This window comes from Rattus norvegicus, chromosome 3 (assembly GCF_036323735.1).
Source record: "Rattus norvegicus strain BN/NHsdMcwi chromosome 3, GRCr8, whole genome shotgun sequence".
NCBI lineage: Eukaryota > Metazoa > Chordata > Mammalia > Rodentia > Muridae > Rattus > Rattus norvegicus.
The window spans coordinates 32,460,017-32,478,634 of NC_086021.1; the positions used below are offsets into that span (position 1 = coordinate 32,460,017).

Here is an 18,618-nt window from a genome sequence, read left to right on the forward strand (position 1 = left end):
ATGGGCTACCATGCCTGACCTGGGAAAGCTCACTTTTAATCTGGATTATCTGAGGTGGGATGATGCACTTTCAGTCCACATTTTTTTTGAGGTGGAAAATTCAACCTTCAGTGTGGGTCTCGCCTTGTGCAGGCAGCCTGTATGAGGCATGGAGGAAGGGAGCTCTCTCTGCCTGCCCGCCCTCGCTCTCACTGGCAACTCCATTCCTCCACTGGCATTGGAGCTGATGTTTTGGTATCCCAGTGTATACTGAAGACCATCTGAGACTTCTAGCCTCATGGACAAAACGACGATTAGATTCTTCTTGTTCATAGTCGGTCATTGTTGGACAAGCTGAGCCACAAGGCTGTGCCACTCTACCATACATACATGTACATGTATATGTCTATGTAGTCTATGTATGATGTATGTCTATCAGTTCTGTTCCTCTAGAGAACCCTAATACGTTGTGTGTTATGTGTGAATCACATGTACACATTTCCTGTAAAGGCAAGGGGGACCTCAGTTGCTCTTCCTCAGGAACAGCATCCACCTTGTTATAGGGGACAGTTGTCTTTCGCTGTCTGGGCTGTCTGTCCAGCCAGCCCCAGCAATGCATTTGTCTCCACCTTCAAGGGTTGGGATTGGATTGTAAGTGTGCACTGCCACGCTTGGCTTTGATCCTGGTGACTCCTTGTCTTAGCAATCCTGTATCCCAGAGAAAATTCAACATACGAAAGGGCTGTGCACCCAAAGACGCTCCCTGCAGTGACATTTATGATGGTGTAGTCAGGGTTCTCTAGAGTAACAAACTTACAGAATGAATATGTGTAATTACAGAATCATATATGTGTAATATATGATGTATATGTATGCGTGTATGTATATATGTACATACATATATGATGTCTATATATGGATCTATTAGAATGACTTACAGGCTCTGGTTCAGCTAGCCCAATGGTGGCTGACTGAACAAAATGTCAAATAATCCAGTGGTTGTTTCTGTCTTGAGGCTGGATGTCTCAGTCGTCTTCAGTAGATGTCAGAATCCTGAAGAAGGCTCCAGTGCCACTGAAGAAATGGACATTCTAGCAAGGTTGAGGGTTTAACAGGCAGAGAGAACGTTACCTTCTATGCCCTTAGATAGGCTTCCAGCCAGTGGCTTGGCCCAGATTAAAGGTGTGTCAAAATTCAGGATAAAGGAGTGTCTTCCTACCTCAGAGTTGTTCTGTATTAGAAGTGGCTCTTTCTACTTCAAATTCAGCAAAACTCCCTCACTCATGTGCCCTCCATTTTTTAACATTTTTTTTTCCGGGGCTGGGGACCGAACCCAGGACCTTGCGCTTCCTAGGCAAGTGCTCTACCGCTGAGCCAAATCCCCAACCCCGTGCCCTCCATTTTTAAAAAAATTTTAGTTAATTCCAGATGTAGGCAAGTTGGCAACCAAGAATAGCCATCACAGATGGTGAAAGATGTTTACAGATTCGTGGAGCTGTGGGTGAAGCTGGCAGCACGGCTCAATCACTTAGGGGATGTGGTATAAACCTTCAGAAACAGAGGCAGTGAAGGCCCATGCTGGCATGGACACATGCTGAGGGCAGCTGGGGACAGCCAGAACGTCAGGGGCCTGCCGTGCGTTTGTGCGCGAGCACTGGCTCCAAAGGTTCACCAGCAAAGGTGTTGCTGCTGTCAGGAACACTTCTTTGGCTTCAAAGATTCCAGCACTCTTTAGACCTCCTGAAATACCATGTAAACTAGGGAGGGGCTACTCAGCAGGTAAAGGTGCTTGCTGTCAACTTTGGTGGCCTGAGTTCAATCCCTGGGACCCACATAGGGTAGTAGCCAAGAACTAACTTTTGATTTGATCCTCTTTTTTTTTTTTTTTTTTTTTCCCAGAGCTGGGGACCGAACCCAGGGCCTTGCGCTTGCTAGGCAAGTGCTCTACCACTGAGCCAAATCCCCAACCCCTAAGAACTAACTTTTGAAAATTGTCTTCTGACCTCTGCTTGTGTGCTGTGGCACTTACACGGCACATACTTACACACTCATACATACACACTCACACAGCACTCACACACATGCACACATGCACACACTCACACAGCACACACATACTCACACATGCACACACTCACACAGCATACAATACATGCACACACACAGCAGACACACACACGCATACACACAGCACACACATACTCACACATGCACATACTTACACAGCACACACATACTCACACATGCACACACTCACACAGCACACACATACATGCACACACACAGCAGACACACACACGCATACACACAGCACACACATACTCACACATGCACATACTTACACAGCACACACATACTCACACATGCACACACTCACACAGCACACACATACATGCACACACACAGCAGACACACACACGCATACACACAGCACACACATACTCACACATGCACATACTTACACAGCACATACACACCCCCACATGCACACACTTACACAGCACACACATACTCACACATGCAGACACTCACACAGCAGACACTCACACACACATGCACACACTTACACAGCAGACACACACATGCACACACTCACACAGCTCACACATGTACACACTCACACATGCACACACTCACACATGCACACACTCACACATGCACACACACTACCCACCCACTCACAGATGCATGCACAAAATAAAGAAAGGTAGAAACATAGTGAAGAAGCTCTCCATGCTGTTTACCTAGGGCTGGATCCTGGATGGCATCCCCGAGAGGCGGGAGCAGGCTCTGATGATCCAGACCCTGGGACTGGCACCCAAGCACGTCAGTGAGTAGCCCCTGCCCCAGCTGCCCTGAGTACACACTATGCTTTAGCACTGGCCACCCCCATCCTCTACCCTAGGCCCAATCCCTGCCCACAGGACAGTTTCAAGGGCCTGGGACCCAGCAGGAAAAAGGCACATTAGGTGAAGTTGAGCCTCACTCACAAACTAAATGTGTTTAGGGTTTGTCAGTAAGAAAAGTGGGGTTCCTTGTGTAAGGAATCCCTCTGCTATAGGCCTCTTTAGGAAACCAAGGGAAGGAAGAGCGGCAGGGTCTGAGTCACAGAGATCTCTACACTGTGATTTTCCACAGTGAGAACTGACAGCCAGGAACATGTCCCACCACAGACCTGTCTCGGGATGGTTTAGTGCCATCTGGGAGATGGGTGACACGGGGTGGGGGGTGAGTGTTATCGCACGGCAGAGGTCTGAGACACGTGGCACCTGAGCCCAGCACACCTGGCTTGTTCCTTTCTTCTCTATTCAGTCGTGCTTAGCGCTCCAGACTCCGTCCTGATCGAGAGAAATGTGGGGAAACGGATTGATCCTGTCACTGGAGGTACAGCCCCCACAACCCCACCCAAGGGATTCAAAGACAGGGAGAGAACACCCCTGTCCCACTGTCTGCTCTGGGCATTCAGAGGCCACAGCTGAGAGGGCCTGGCTCAGACTCAGAAGCCACTGGGAACAGAAATCCCAGCAGGCAAGGGAAGATGTCATCTTGGGTAATGGTGGCCTGGTCCTTAGGAAACTGGACTCTGGGCATTGACTGTGCCCAGGAAGCTGGACTCTGTGGAGCTTGCCTTGAGGCTCAGGTTCATGCACAGGGGACATTGCTCAGGGGGACTTGTGCCCCTCTTCCTGGGAAGCCACATGTCCCACGTTGTGTGGAGGAGTAAGGCGTATGAGTTTCCTAAAGATCCCATCTTCACTGAGGGACAAGGGGAAGGTACCTCTCCTGGGCTCGGTTTTCTCTGGACTTGGGGTGAAATTCCAAATTTCTGTGAGGATCAATTGAGTCTACAAGGCCCATCCTAGGTCCCAGCACAAAGGGAGCACTCAGAGGTCCACGTCTGCTCTCAGCTCCAGGCTGACAGGCACTGCTGTCTGTTTTTCTTGAGGTGATAAGGAGTCTATGAGTCATAGATCCTGATTGGCCTCATGCCTGCTATGTGGTTGAGGGTGACTTTGGACTTCTGATCCTCCTGTCTCCGTTCTAGAAGGCCTAAGAAGAGGGAGCCACTTGAGGGTCCCCAGCTTTGGCATGTTCTGGAGGCGGAATGGTATACCAGCTTAGGTTTGAGACAGTTGCCATGACTCCACCAAACCTGTGAATGTCACGGACCACCATGCCTGGTTTGTGTGGGAATCAAACCCAGGGCTTTGTGGATTTGAGGCAAACACTTTGCCAACTAAGCTACAACTCCTCCAACCCCATCACTGTGTTGTTGTTTCTATGAAGAACAGCTTATGTTCTTCACGCATCGATGTTGTTAGTGAGACACTTGTTGGCTGGGAATTGTTAGCAGCAGAGCCTGCAGCAGCCCCTGGTGGCACTCTCACCCTGTGCCTCTCCCTGTGCAGAGATCTATCACACCACCTTCGACTGGCCCCCTGAGCTTGAAATACAGAACAGGCTGATACAGCCAGAAGGCATCTCGGAGATAGACACAGCGAAGAAGCTGCTGGAATACCACAGGCACATCATCAGGATTCTTCCTTCCTACCCTAAAATCCTGAAAACTATCAGCTCAGACCAGCCATGTGTGGATGTCTTCTACCAGGGTAAGTACAGCAGGCTTCCTCACCTCAACCCACACAAGGGCCAGGGCCCACTCTGAATACCTGACTACCCTCCCTGTCCCAATATCCTCAGGCTGGGAACAGCAGTGGCTGGGGTATGTGGGCACCCTGGGAGGCAAGTCACTGATGGGCCACCCTCCCCCAGCCCTGCCCCAGGGCTAAAATCTGACACTCCTGTGATTGTATCCCCAGCCCACAGAGGGGTTGACAGTGTGCTGGTTAGGGAATGGCAGGGACAGAATGGTAGTAAAGGTTTGGAGCCTGATCTTGAAGGAGAAGAAAGAGAAATAATTCAGACAAAAACATATTCATCAACACAAAACAGGCAAGGGGACATGAGCCAGAGTAAGCTGCTTGCTACCCACTACCACACTTCATAGCTGTCCCCGTATGTAACAGGTGCTCAAGGGCAGCCTTGCAAAAGGGCTATTTATAAATATTAAAAAATATTTAAATCTTGATGTTTCAAAATCCACTTATCTCCTCCTGTGTGATACCAGGGGGGAAAGGCATTTAAAGTGTTTTGACAAAATAAAATGACAGCAGACATTTGAGACCCTTGATGGCCCCTTTCTCATAGTCTCTTTCAAATCTCTTCAAGGAAAAAAGTGGGGTGCTGGCTGGTATGGCTCTCAGTTGGAAGGGTGCCTGAAGTGTTGGCTTCCACATAAAACCTGGCATACTGGCCCACGCCTGTAATCCCAGGTCTTGGCAGTTACAGACAGAAAAGCAGATGTCCAAGGCCATCTCTGCTACGTAGAGATTTTTGAGGCCAGCCTGGGCTGCATGAGACCGTGTGATTAAAAAAGAAAAAAAATTGTTTTAAGCTGCGTGTGATGGTGCATCCTGGGAAGCCGGTACTTTAAAGATGCTGAGGCAGGAAAGTCAGCAAGCTGAGGCCAGCTCGGAAGTCCAGGGTGATCCTGCAGCAAACATTTTCATTTGAAAAGTCACAGAGCTACAGGCGTGGCTTCACTGGTGTTTGCTTTGCCAGCCTGAGGTTAATCTCCGTACCCATGTGACAAAAGCCAGGTGTGATAATCCATGATTGTAGCCCCAAGGCTGGGAGGTCCAGACAGAGAGAGGTACAGACCAACAGGTCCCAGCCTCACCTTCTGGGTTCCAGGCCAGTGAGACTTTGTTTCAAAAAACGAAGTGGATGGCTCCTGAGAATGTCCTCTGACTTCCACACAAATGTGTACATATGTTCACGTGCACCTGTGTGCAAGCAAACACACACACACACACACACACACACACACACACACACACACCCCAAAATGAAAAGCGCCATTTTGATTGGATGTAGATTTCAGAGTTATGCCAACCTTCTGCAGTCCTCTCTGGCTGGGGCCTCTCTGCGTACTCTGAAGAAGACCAGGCCCTCTCCTGCTGCATTCATCAGTGGGCAGGCATCTAGAAGGTGGTGCTGCTTGCCATGTCAGGTTGAGGCTGCCTTGCAATTTTCCAGAGCTCTGCATCTTAGAAAGATCTTTAGCAGCAAACACGTGCTCTTAAGCTAAACATCTACCACATTTATCTAATGCCACGGTTCCGAATTTACACATTAATTACTTCTAAATTACTTAATTAAATTTAAAAGTTCATATGATCATTCATAAAGAATTCATGCCTGGAATTGTAAATAAAAACGTGAGCGTCTAAATATTAATTATTATTAATTAATAATGCGGAGAGATAAATTGAAAACCAGGCTGCAAGATTCCCTCTGTGTTGTTTGTTTAATCTCTTCTCTGTGCATCCAGCAGCCGTCTATTTCCAAAAAGAATAGCTGGATGTGGAGACTGTCTGGGGGATCGTTACTTCTAATTAACTTAGTTATTTGCTGTAAATTAAGCATCATTTGTAAGCTGGCCGAGTGGCTGTGCTTTTCAGAGGTGCTGGCTTCCAGAAGAGTGGAAAGTCATGTGAGAGTACCCTGCTTTGAGCTGCCCTAGAGGAGGCATGGAACCCCAGCCACAGCGTTGAGAATTACCATGTCTGTATGTGAGGACAAGAATGACAGCTCCCTCATGGAATGGCATGGGATATTTATTTAATCAGCAGTTCACACGTGTGGCTGTGGTATGGTGTGCCCACAACAGAGGTGACCTCAGCATTGGGGTGCTCAACTTTCACTCACTGTGCTGCTAGTTCTAAGAAGAGGGAGCTTTAAACTTTGATGACCAGTGAGATGGTCCTCTAAGAATGACAGCTCAGCCAGTAAAGTGTTTATGTAGGCGTGGGGCCTGAGCTTGGATTCCCAGCACCCATGTTTAAAACAGGTTTGAAACACCCACACACAGATACACAAACTGACACATGTAGACCCTTCTATGTACCATAGATGCAACCCGCAAAGATTCCAAAGTCTGCACATGAACAAATAATCCTGCTGCCCAGTTGGGCTACTTTTTGCCCTCACTAAACAGTTCACCCTCCAGGGGAAGACATTCGATCATGTCCGAACACATTTATTGAATGTGGATAGAGGCCAGTGTGGGCTTCAAATGCCCCTCACACCAAGATTGGAAAAATCCCGTAATAGTCACACCTACCCACGCCTTCCTGAAGGAGACATGTTGGCCCCACCCTCCTCAGGACAGGATCTCCTTGACAAAGGAAGATTGGCAGGTGCCACTCATGGCTGGCTGGCCTTGGCGAGTCTGCAGGCTCTTTGGTGGACAGCTGTCCTGTGCCTGTACCCACCAGGCAGCTCTCTGCAGCCTCTCCTTCTGTCCTCAAAGCTCTCCTTGTTTGGATGGGTGCAGGAGGGGACATGCTTGGTGTGCAGTACATCCTCCCTGAACTTTCCAGCATCCCATGCCTTCCCACGGAGAAGACTCCTCAGTGCTGATGTTCACCCCTGTCTTCCCACCTCTCTCTTCATCAAATGCCAGAGGTGCAGCTCGGTCAGGAGAGCCTGGCTGAGTCTGCCCACTCCAGTGACCTATTTCATTACTGCCTTTTTGGAGACTTGCAACAAAGTAGTGTCCCTGGAGTGTGGCTGCACAAATTATTCTCCACCGATTCCCGAGTCCTTTAGAAGTCACTGCACACCAGGCTCCCTCTCAGCTCAATGCACATATCAAAGCCTACGTGTGACATACAGCCCACACCTCCCCTAGGAGACTAGCTTGGTCCTGTGGCTTCAGGTTAGAGGCTTGGGCTGGATAAAGGCGGAAACCAACTAACTGAACAGTAAATAAGAAATGCTTTCATGCCCGGGTCAGCCTCCCACCTCCAACACACTCAGCCCCAATTCAAATTGGGGGCAAACAGCTGCCTGCCGTATGCACGCTCTGGAGAGATGCCAGGGCAGTGCTTAGAAATTGCATGACCCCCGTACACCTCGGTGCCTGGGCCCAGCTGTGCAGACCCTCCCCCTGACGGTTCCTCTATTGTCTGAATGTCAGGCGCACAGAGGGGTCCGGTGTGCTGCAAGCAGACAGAGTCCAAGCAGAGGTGTGGGCTATCTTCTTTTCCCATAGGACCTAGGTTTGATATTCTCAACTCCTCTTGTTCTAGCTCTGACCTACGTCCAATCTGGCCACCGATGTAATGCCCCGTTCACCCCCAAGGTGCTGCTGTGTGGGCCAATGGGCTGTGGGAAGAAACTGCAGGCTGCCCTTCTGTCCCAGAAATATGGCCTCGTGAACAGTAAGTATCTCCCCAAAGTGCTGCTTGCTGCCTTCTGCTGCCTAGGCTTTGTGTGTTCCTGGCTGATGGGGAAGAAGCAGTAGCAATGGCCTTGCCTGGTCCTTAACCCTTCCTCTTAGCTCGCCCGCGTAGGGATAAGACATTAAACAAAAAACCGTGTCCACAGCACACAGGGCCAGACCGTGTCCTCGCTGTCCATTTTCCAATCTGTTGGAGCAATGTTCTTCTCTGTCCTTTCAGTTGCCACCCCTCACCCCCCCAACCCAGGTCGGTGTGACAACAGACAACACTTTCTGCACCAGAGGAAGGCGTCTTACTCTGCACAGTTTCAATAAATATTTTACCAGGCAGAGAGAGAAATATTAAAATCAGCTCTCCAGGTCTTTGCCGAGGTAGTCCCAGGCGGCCTTGGCTGCTGGCCTGTGTTAGTAGGATCAAGGGCCGGGAAGGAGAGAGAAGCTGCTGCGGGCCGAGCCCACAGGATGGTGCTGGGGGCATTTGAAGGTGCTGCCCCTGTGTGCCACAGCCCAACTAACTTCTCAGAAAATTACTTTCCCCCCAATACACAAATGTGCACAGACATTCCCAAAATAGTACACATATGTAAATATACCTAGAGATAGATTACAGTCGTGGTCACGCTTTGGTAAAATAAAAACCATTCCTTTTAATGCTTTTGCTATTAAAGACGTGGAGGGATGAGGCGGAGAGGCGACTGTGTTGTTACTCACATATCTCCAGGCTTCATTTCTTGGTGAGATATGGGTTTCCACCTCCCATTTCCTCTCAGCCTGAAGAACTTCCTTTAACATCTCTTCTCCTTAAGATCTGCCAGCAACAACTTCTCTCTCCTTTCATATGTCTGAAAATATCATTTTCTTGCCTTCATTTCTGAAGAATGCTCGTTACATATAGAAATCTGTGTTGACAGACTCGGTTGTGGGTTTTTCCCCCTCGGTACTTTGAAGGTGTCATTCCACTGTCTCCTGGCCTTCGTGTTCTGATAAGAACTCAGATTATTTTTGTGTCCTGTCACCCTGCCTATAGAAGCATTGTCTCTCCCCCTCTGGCGGCTTTTAGTGTTTTCTCTTTCTTGTTGGCTTTTAACAGTCTTCATACAGTTGCATAGGGGAAGGCTTACTTTGTGTTTGTTCTTCCTGGGACACATTGATTCTTGAATATTGTATCTGTCACCAAAATCTGAAATTCTGCCGCCACTGTTTCCTGGGTGTTTTGTGTCCCTCTCCTCCTCTCTGTTTGCTGGGGCTCTGATGATGAGTATATTCGTCTGCCCAGCACTGCCCTGGGCTGTCTGCCATCCTGCTCTGGGCTTGGTTTTAGAGTCATCCGTTCCACTTTTCTTGCCTTTTATCCACTGGATACAGCCACATTCTCATTTACTAGCCTGTAGTGAGTGTCCGGTTCCAAAGATTCTCATGTCGTCCCATCTTTCCCTGTTTCCATTCGTCTGCTTTAGGTCTCCATCTGTTCATTCATTCTAACTATTTTTTTCTTTTGAAGTTGAAAATGCACTTTGTGCTGCTGCTCCGAAGCCTTGGTGTGCTAATTCTGATGCTATGTTGTCTGTTGACCTGAGCCTGTGGTCCATTTCCTTCCTTGCAAAGGTTTGCATTTTTCTAAGTTTTCTAGTAATTCTCATTTTTCATACTTGGACACTTTGGTGCTTGTTTTGAGAGTGAATTTTGGACTTCTGTATTGAGAATTTCAAATTCAAGACCAGCAGGCTGGCTCAGAGGTGAGCCATTGGCTCACAGGCCTCGTGGCCTTAATTCTAGCTCCAGATCCAACAAGATGGCGGAGGAAGTGACTCCTGAGAGCTTTTCTTTAACTTCCACACATGTGCTAAGATGAGACCTTGATTCAAAGGAATAGGCAGAGTGTGATCGAGGAGGATGCGTGACACGCACGCGCGCGAACACACACACACACACACACACACACACACACACACACACACACACAAAACCTATCTTAAAACAAACGATTGTGGCTTTGTTTAGGGATGAAAGTTTCTGGGGTTTTGGAGTGTTTTATTTTTTCATTCGAAAGTCACTGACCAAGCTCTCCCATGTGCTGGCTGTGGATCGGAGCAGGAGACACAGTGGGACAAGGCCCTGCTGCAGTGCACATGCAGCCAGACAGAGCAATGAAGACCGTGGCAGCCAGCAGGCACCTCTGACAGAGTCTTAGTTATGCGTTTAGGATATCCCTTGATCCTTTTGAACACCCCCAAACCCCCAGGACCCAGGAAGGGCTGGGTTATCACCATGCTTCCCAGCCTCCCCGCATCAACACACTGTGAATGTGTCCCCGCCTGCATGCCATTCCTCCATTGCAACCCAGGGAGCACCGAGTCTGTGCCTCGGTTCCAGGTACAGCCAGGACCCTGCAGGAGCCTCCCTCTCGGCGCCAGGCTCGTTAGTGTCTTCCCGAGTGGTCCATTCTTAATGCTCTTTGGCAAATGCATTCCTTTTCATTCGCGGCTCCCTCTCTCCTCATTTCCAGGCCCCTTTTTTTGATATTTACTTTCTCTTGGACACCCCCGCACCCTTTTATATATTTTTTTCAACGACCTTTCCCATCCCAGCAGGCAGTATGAGCCAGAATGCCTTTTTTCTCGTCCTTCCTTCTATTTAAAATTTAACAGTGTCTCCCCTCTTCTCCCCTCAGTCAGCTGCGGGCAGCTGCTGAAGGAAGCTATGGCAGCCGAATCGAGCCTTGGGGACCTCATAGAACCATTCTTTGAAAAGAGGATGACAGGTAGGTAGACCACTCTGCACTAACCGCCTCAGCCTGGTGGCTCCGGGGCAGGTGCTCTGTCCACCTGTGGGCAAAGGGAGGGGATGCAGATGTGCCGTGGCTGTGGCATCCACACCTGGTCCCATGCCAGGTCAGTCACAGATGTGGTGGCTTGCCACTGGCAGTTAGAACATTCCATCTCCTCCTAGTTACTTTTCACAACTGACAGTGTGCTTACAGGGTGGGCTACCCTGAGCAACTGCTGGAAGCCAGAAGCTTCCTGTGGTTTTACAAATTCCAGGATAAACCAGAGGAGGGCTTGATAGGGAAACGGTATCAGATAGCTTTTTCAAGTCTCCTGTGTGATGTACACTCTGAAAGTGTTCCCAGATCTGACTCTCCAGAACATCCCTGAGTCCTCAGGCCAGCGTCCTGAGGCAGCACCACGTGCACTGGGCATGGTGATGCACACTGGGAATCCCAGCACTCGGGAGTGACGATCACTCCCAGTTATGTTGTGAGTTCAAGGTTAGCCTGAGCTCTGTGGGACCCTGCTTCAGAATAATAATGATGGTAACAACAATAACAATAACGATAACAACAACAATAACAATAGCAGTTGGAGCAAACTCGGGGCACCTGATGTGTTTCTTTGAGTCCCGCCCCTGCCCTAAGGGTGCCAAGTCCCACTCTGCAGAGACGTGGACTGAATGAATAGGCAGAATGCCCAAGGCACATAACTGGGTAGTCTTGGCTTCCACCCTGTGACTTGCTGTTGATGACTGAAAAACTAGCTCCCTGCCAGCACCTAGGAGATTAGACCCAAAGAGAGTGGCCAAGCCAAGGTCACAGAGTCAACAGCAGCTGTGGATGTACAGCAACCCTTGACCCTTTGCGTAACATGCCCACAGGTGTCCCAAAATATGAAATTGCATAAAAGCAAGCATTAGACTAGTTTCCAAGTTCACATCCCTCGGGTTATTCTATGAAGTATGTTTCTCATGTAGACATGCTTAACAGCCTGTCCGATTGCCCACTGATGGATTGAATCAGAAGTCACCGATTCATTTAACATTGGGGTGTTGAACTGTGCTGTGGTGCATGGCGACCTCAGCGTGCTCCTGCTTCCTCCATTTCTTAGCCACTTCTGGTCATCACTAGCACATTTGTCTGTTGATGTAATAGGCCTTGTAGATCAAGTAACACAAGTTTATTTTACTATGGAGGTCAGAAATCCTGAACTAAAGGGTTGTCCCAGCTCTGGCAAGAATATACACCCAGCTTCTAGAGACTTCCTGTAGTCCTTGACTGCTAGGCCTCCTCCCTTTTAGAAGCAAAGCAATGTAGCATTTTCTCTCTCTGTCTCTGCCTTTCTGTCTCTGTGTCTGTCTGTGTCTGTCTTTCTCTGTCTCTGTCTCTCTCTCTGTCTCTGTCTCTCTCTCTCTCTTCCCTCCTCCCTCCCTCCCTCCCTCCCTCCCTGTCTCCCTCCTTCACTGTGTAGGTGCACTCATTATGTAGACCAGGCAGATTTGAGCTCACACAGACTTGCCTGTTTCTGCCTACTGAAAGTCAGCTGTCCTTGGCTTCTTACCCCAAGTGTTGGGCCCTACCTTGGGGTGTTTCCCTTCCCCCTCGATGAGCCTTTAGCCTGTTATAGCAAGAAGTTGTTTACACCCTTGGCAGCTGCTCTTAGCCCCTGATTTGAGGCAGGACTTTCCGTGGCACCCTTCCTCCCCACCGAGCCTTCCAGCTTGTCGTTGTTAAGAAGTTGTTTATGCCCCTGATTGGGCTGGAACTTTCACCACACAGACTTTTCCTGTTTTCCTGGTTGGGGATTTTCACCTGACTTGTTGTTTTCCACGGCTTTTGCCTCGGGTATATAAGGAGATCTCAGTAAAGCCTTGGTGGCACTCTCTGAAAACGGGTGGCCCATGTATGTGTTTTCTTCCAATCCTGCAGACCTATGCCTGATATGATATCACACACTGGCGGCGCAGGCGCCATCATCCAAGGACTGAAATAATGGACTCAGAGGTGTGCAGAGGTAGAGAGAAACTTCACTTAAATGCAAAGCAACGGTTCAGATCAAAAGTATACTGTCCAGACAGACAGATAACCACGTGTGTGGTTATCGTTCGGGGCTTTCTTTTCATAGGGGTTTCAGAGGAGGAGTTCAGTAAGGAGCACCGTGAGGGCTGGTCTGTGTTTTGATGAATAGTTGACTGTGTAAACCTTTGTTCACTGTGCACACTCCTTCCCATGATGCATCTGGCTTTATTCACACTCACTGAGGCATTAGGGAACTTGCCCTAAAAATGTTCGAGGACACAATTTTTCTCACTGCACATGCACCTAAAACCAGTGTGATCTGGCCCAGCCCTCAGCCTGTAATTGTTGGATTCCACCCAGGGTCTGTTTAAGGAGAAATGGGGTGTTTTCAAGGGGACCACTGAGGGGGGTGTACAGGTTAGTTTTTGTCAACTTACCACACACCTAGACACATCTGGGAAGAGGGAGCCTCGACTGAGGAGCTGCTTCCACAGATTGGCTTGTGGGCATGTCTGTGGGCTGTTTCTTGATTCTTGGTTTGTGGGGGAGTCCACGGTGGACTCCTTAGGCAGCTGGAACTGGGTTGAAGAAGAAAGGTAGATAGGTTGGTGAGCAAGCGCTGGAGAGCAAGCCAGTGAGCAGCATTCCTCCATAGACTCCGCTTCAGTTCCCACCTCCAGAGTTCCGCCCTGGCTTCCCTCTGTGATAGGCTGTAACCTGGAAGCCAAATAAACACTTTCCTCCCCAAGCTGCAGGAAGCAGACTAGGACAGGGAGTAACTTATTGCCCTCATCTAATGCAGGCACAGGAGCAGCCTGATGTGGGTGCATCCTAGGCTGCTTAACCCTAGATGCATTGTTTGGAGAGGGGCAGGTGCATGGTCCAAACCAAGCAGAGTCTGAGGTTGCTAGACTGTTCCTTATGCTTCTTGCCCCGAAGACATAGACATCTACTGGGGGCTGGAGGAGTGCTATTCTGCCTACCAGAAAAACTAGCTTTGCTCACCTGTTAGACCAACATGTAACCTATTTTCAGTTGTGAGCACCTTTTGATTATAAGTGAGGTTGGTAGGGTTGACTATGATCTGCTAAGATAATTGTTACATGTTTTCCCTTTGTGTGTGTGTGTGTGTGTGTGTGTGTGTGTGTGTGTGTGTGTGTATGTGTGTGTACTGCTGTGGCTTGTGTTTCACTTTACCAAATCTTTATTCATTTGTTTATTACAGTTCTGGGGGTGTGCTAACCCAGGGCCCAGCACTAGGCCAGTGCCCCGCCGCTGCCCCACACCCCAGCCCCACCGTCAGTGAAGGTTTGGGCCGTTTGGTTGGTGGCTGTCACTGCTTTCTTTTTTTTTTTTTTTTGGTTCTTTTTTTTTTTTTCGGAGCTGGGGACCGAACCCAGGGCCTTGCGCTTCCTAGGTAAGCGCTCTACCACTGAGCTAAATCCCCAGCCCCCTGTCACTGCTTTCAAATGCTCTTAAGTGCTGTTACTGGATCTTCCACAAGATCCTTATGCCTACAGCATACTTCAGGTCCCAGACTACTTTTGAAGATTTGGTATTTTGCCAAGGGAGTGTGGTGGCTTGTCCCAGCCACTCTGTCCTCAGGTGTCCTGGGATGTCACTATCACTGAGGAGGTTTTCCTAAGGTGCTGCTTTTTGCTTCTTGGTGGGGTCCTGAGGCACACAGCCCTCTACTTTTCGTCCTCTCCCTTTCTCCTCGGGAGTGGGTACCAGGCTTTTGACTTACTCAGTCAGATGCTGAAATCAGGAACAGTGGCTCGCCACTTCCTCCCAGGAGATGTGGCCCATCTCCGCATACAGTGGCTCCTTCAGCCTTCACCCAGACAAGCTGAGGAGCCCAGCCGACAGGCATGGCTTTCTCCTCCTGCTCCTGGGCCTTGTGAGAATGAGACAGCCGTGTGTTCCTCTGGATGGCTTCTTTCCTCGGTGTTTGTGCTGGTTTTCATCCCTTTGCTGCTCTGTGTTTGTTTAGACTGTGCACCACGCTGCATTCACGCATCCTACAAATTAATGACACAACAACCGTCTGCATCAGACCTTCCCAACAGAAGCAATAAACCTGCCTTCTTGTCTCACTGAGCCCAATCTCACAGGCACAGCCAGGAGTGCATTTACATAACGTCACCACTCAGGGCTTCATTAGTGGCTTCAGGGGTAGCTGCCAAGCCAGTCAGAGCTCTGGGCCTGAGGAGGGGACAGACATAGCTCTGCTCAAGCTGGAGAGGCCACTCCACACAGGCTGGGGTGGGAGGGTGGGGTGGAACAAGGGACTGCCTGACCATCCACAGCCACACCTACTGCCAAGTCACTGCTATGTGACAGCCTGGGGGAGCTCTCCATGACACCTGTGATTAAAGAGGACCCTAGCCCACAGGTGTGTCATGATCAGGCTTGAGGAATGAATGCTCCTGAATTCCGATCCTGTGACTGTGGTCTGGCAGGACCTAGGAGGCAGGCCTGTGAAGCTTGTGGTTAATATGATAATTGATGCAGGCCGGCTCACCGTACAGTGAGTGGGCAGGAACATTCCGGCTGGAATCCCAGATTGTGTAAGCGAGGAGGGAGGCAGTATGCATCCTCCACTCTCTGATTCCTCAGTATGGCTGTGATGTCAACAGCTGTGTCTTAGACAGCGTCACTATTGCTATGAGGAGACACCAGGACCAAAGCAACTTGGGAAGGAAAGAGTTTATTGGGCTTATACTTCCATATCACTGTTCATCACTGAAGGAAATCAGGACAGGAACTCACACAGGGCAGGAACCTGGAGGCAGGAGCTGATGCAGAGTCCATGGGGGTTTCTGCTTATGGGCTGTTCCCCATGGCTTGCTCAGCCTGTCCAGGACCACCACCCATGGATGGTACTGCCCATGATGGCTAGGCCCTCCAGCATCAACCAGTGATTAAGAAAATGCTCACCATTGAATCTTTTGGAGGCATTTTCTCAATTGATGTTCCCTCCTTTCAGATAACTCTACTTTGTGTCAAGGTGACACAAAACTAGTCAGGAGAGGCTGCTTCAATCTCCCACTATGAAAGGCTGTACCTTGACCTATGAGTCAGAATAAACCATTTCTTCTGTGAGGCAGGTTCCATGAAAAGGTAGCTCCCAGGGCAGCAGGGACCACAAAGTAGAGATGTGGTTGAGGTCTGAGGTCATAGCCCTCCAGGCCTGAGGAAAGACACCCAAAATGTCCACATCCTGATGGTGGGCCTGTGAGATGGACTCTCAGACCTCGCCCAGAACGAGACCTCTGCTGAGCAGAGGCAGAAGGCAGCAGTCCAGAAGGCCCCTCCCGAAAGAGGCCCTGTCATGTGTTGTTACACTGCCCTGTCAGATGGTCTCTCTGCATACTAAAAGACAGGCACACTCTGTCACACTTTAAAGTCAGAAGAGGGAGATCACAGCTGCTCCTCTATCACTTATAGTGTGTGTATGTGTATGTATGTATGTATGTATGTATGTATGTATGTATGTGTGTGTTTACATGTGTAAGTATGTGTATGCATGTCTATGTGTGTGTTTGTGTGTCTCTGTATGTATATGTGTATGTGTGCACTGTATATGTGTGTGTCTGCATATGTGTGTCTCTGTATGTGTGTGTGTCTGTGTATGTATATGTGTGCATGTGTGTCTGTATGTGTGTCTGTGTGTACAGGAGTCTGTCCAGGCATTTCAGACGCCCCTCTTCAGATTTCTAGTCGTATTCCAGTACCTTAACCCTGAGTGCCAACAGCCGTCCCAGGAATGTGGTAATACTAAATTATGAATTTTTTCCAAACATAACCAAGACCCACAGGGTACAGAGGATTATAAAAACAGAGACTGTGGAGAAATGTGTCACGTGACTGTAATCACCGCACTTCCGCACAGTGAACAGGGTCAAGAGTTCGAGGCCACCCTCAGCTGTGTTGCTTACATTTAGGGTTTTGGTTTTGGTTTGTTTGTGGTGTTGTTTGTTTTGGTTTGGTTTTGAGACAGGGCTTCTCTGTGTATCCTGGCTGTCCTGAAACTCACTCTGTAGATCAGGCTGACGTCGAACCTGGAGATCCCCCTGCCTCTGCCCACCCACTGCTGGGACTAAAGGTGTGCGTGCGCCACCACAGCCACCACGCCCACCACTGCTAGTTTATAGCTTAAGTTTGAAGCCAGCCTGGAGCCACATGAAAACGTATAGAAAAAAAGAAGTAAAAAGACAGATGACACTGTGGCCCAGCAGCCCCTGGGGCCTCTGAGCTGGTTGGCAACACCACCACCTAGCCTCACCCTGAACAACCGCCAGGTCAGGCGGCTCGGACTCCATTAGAACCCGTAAGTGCCCACAAGCACTCTGCTCGCTCACGTTCCCATTCCTGGCCTCCTGGTCACCTCTCCCATCGACAGGACCTCTTGCTGGGACAGTCTCTCATGTCTCTGTTCACCATACACCCAGCTCTGTGGTCCCTGCCACCCTGCAATTCTGTCACTGGCTTAGCCGGGTGGATCCAGATGTCATCGGCCTTCCTCAAGGCCCCCACTGGGCCTCACGCTGCTGTGTCCCAGCTGTGACCTCATCGGACTTGGTGATGCTCTCTCTCTGTCCTTGCTGCCAACACCTCTTTCCCTCGATTCAGCAGAAAATTAATAAGTGTACTATGCATTCTCCCAACTTCCCACATTTTCTGGGCAAAGCACTCCAGGGCCCCATCTTGGTTTGTTGTCAATCTCTTGATCCCACTCTAGGCGACACCACCACAGAGGGCCAGTGAACTGCTTATCCTGCTTATCCCAGACTTTGAAATATCTAGGTCTGACCTCCCAAACTCATTCTGACTTGAGCTTCAGCACACGCAACAAATGTATCCCCTAGGGCTCCATACGCATCATTCTCCAGGCAGTTTCCTCTGTAACGGCCTACCGGGCTCTCGGGCTGCCAGCCAGGGTCTGGCTTCAAGCATGTCGCCTTTCCTAAGAGCTTCCAGGCGCTTCCGCCTGGGTACGAAATGAGCAAAAAAGGATTCCAGACTTTCAGAACAGCAAGTTCTCCAGCATTCCTGGATCATTTGAGATCAAATCAGCAGCAGCACGGACTCCCTCCCTGCTTCTATGGAAGCCCACGGAACAGGCCAAGGTTCTTTCCCCAAAATCAAGTACAGGGCTAGGAAGTCTCCATGTGTGCTGGAAGTGACCCAGCTCCAGGCGCTGTGGCTCCTCCCCTGGGCTGGCTTCCTACCGAAAGGTTTCTGCTGCTGTGGACTTTCTGAATTCTGGGGATCGGGCAGGAAAGTGGCCAATGCATCCTTGCGATCAGAGGGTCTGGTTCGCTGACCCTCATTGGCTGTGCTGACTCACCTGGTTGGAAAATATGCACTGCCCTTGGTGGGGAGGGAGCTAGAGCTCCAGACTGTGGGTGACACCCTCCTGCCTCACCACAGTTCAGGAGGGCAGCGTCCACTCCTGATCTGGTCATCTGTCTTGTTCTTGGATACCGTTTGGGTTCTCAATGGAGGAGGTTACAAACAGCCAAAGGGCAGGGTGTGG

The 18,618-nt window shown here is 49.6% G+C and overlaps 1 protein-coding gene across 7 annotated transcripts in view; it reads left to right on the forward strand.

Annotated features, from left to right (window-relative positions):
* Positions 1 to 18,618, forward strand: part of Ak8 (adenylate kinase 8) — a 115,541-nt gene that overhangs the window by 33,125 nt on the left and 63,798 nt on the right. For all 7 annotated transcript variants that reach the window (XM_017591827.3, XM_017591826.3, XM_006233794.5 and 4 more), the window contains 5 exons: positions 2,728 to 2,809; positions 3,292 to 3,363; positions 4,389 to 4,589; positions 8,136 to 8,267; positions 10,959 to 11,048. In XM_017591827.3, the coding sequence (XP_017447316.1) occupies positions 2,728 to 2,809; positions 3,292 to 3,363; positions 4,389 to 4,589; positions 8,136 to 8,267; positions 10,959 to 11,048 (577 nt within the window). The remainder of the gene's footprint in view (positions 1 to 2,727; positions 2,810 to 3,291; positions 3,364 to 4,388; positions 4,590 to 8,135; positions 8,268 to 10,958; positions 11,049 to 18,618) is intronic.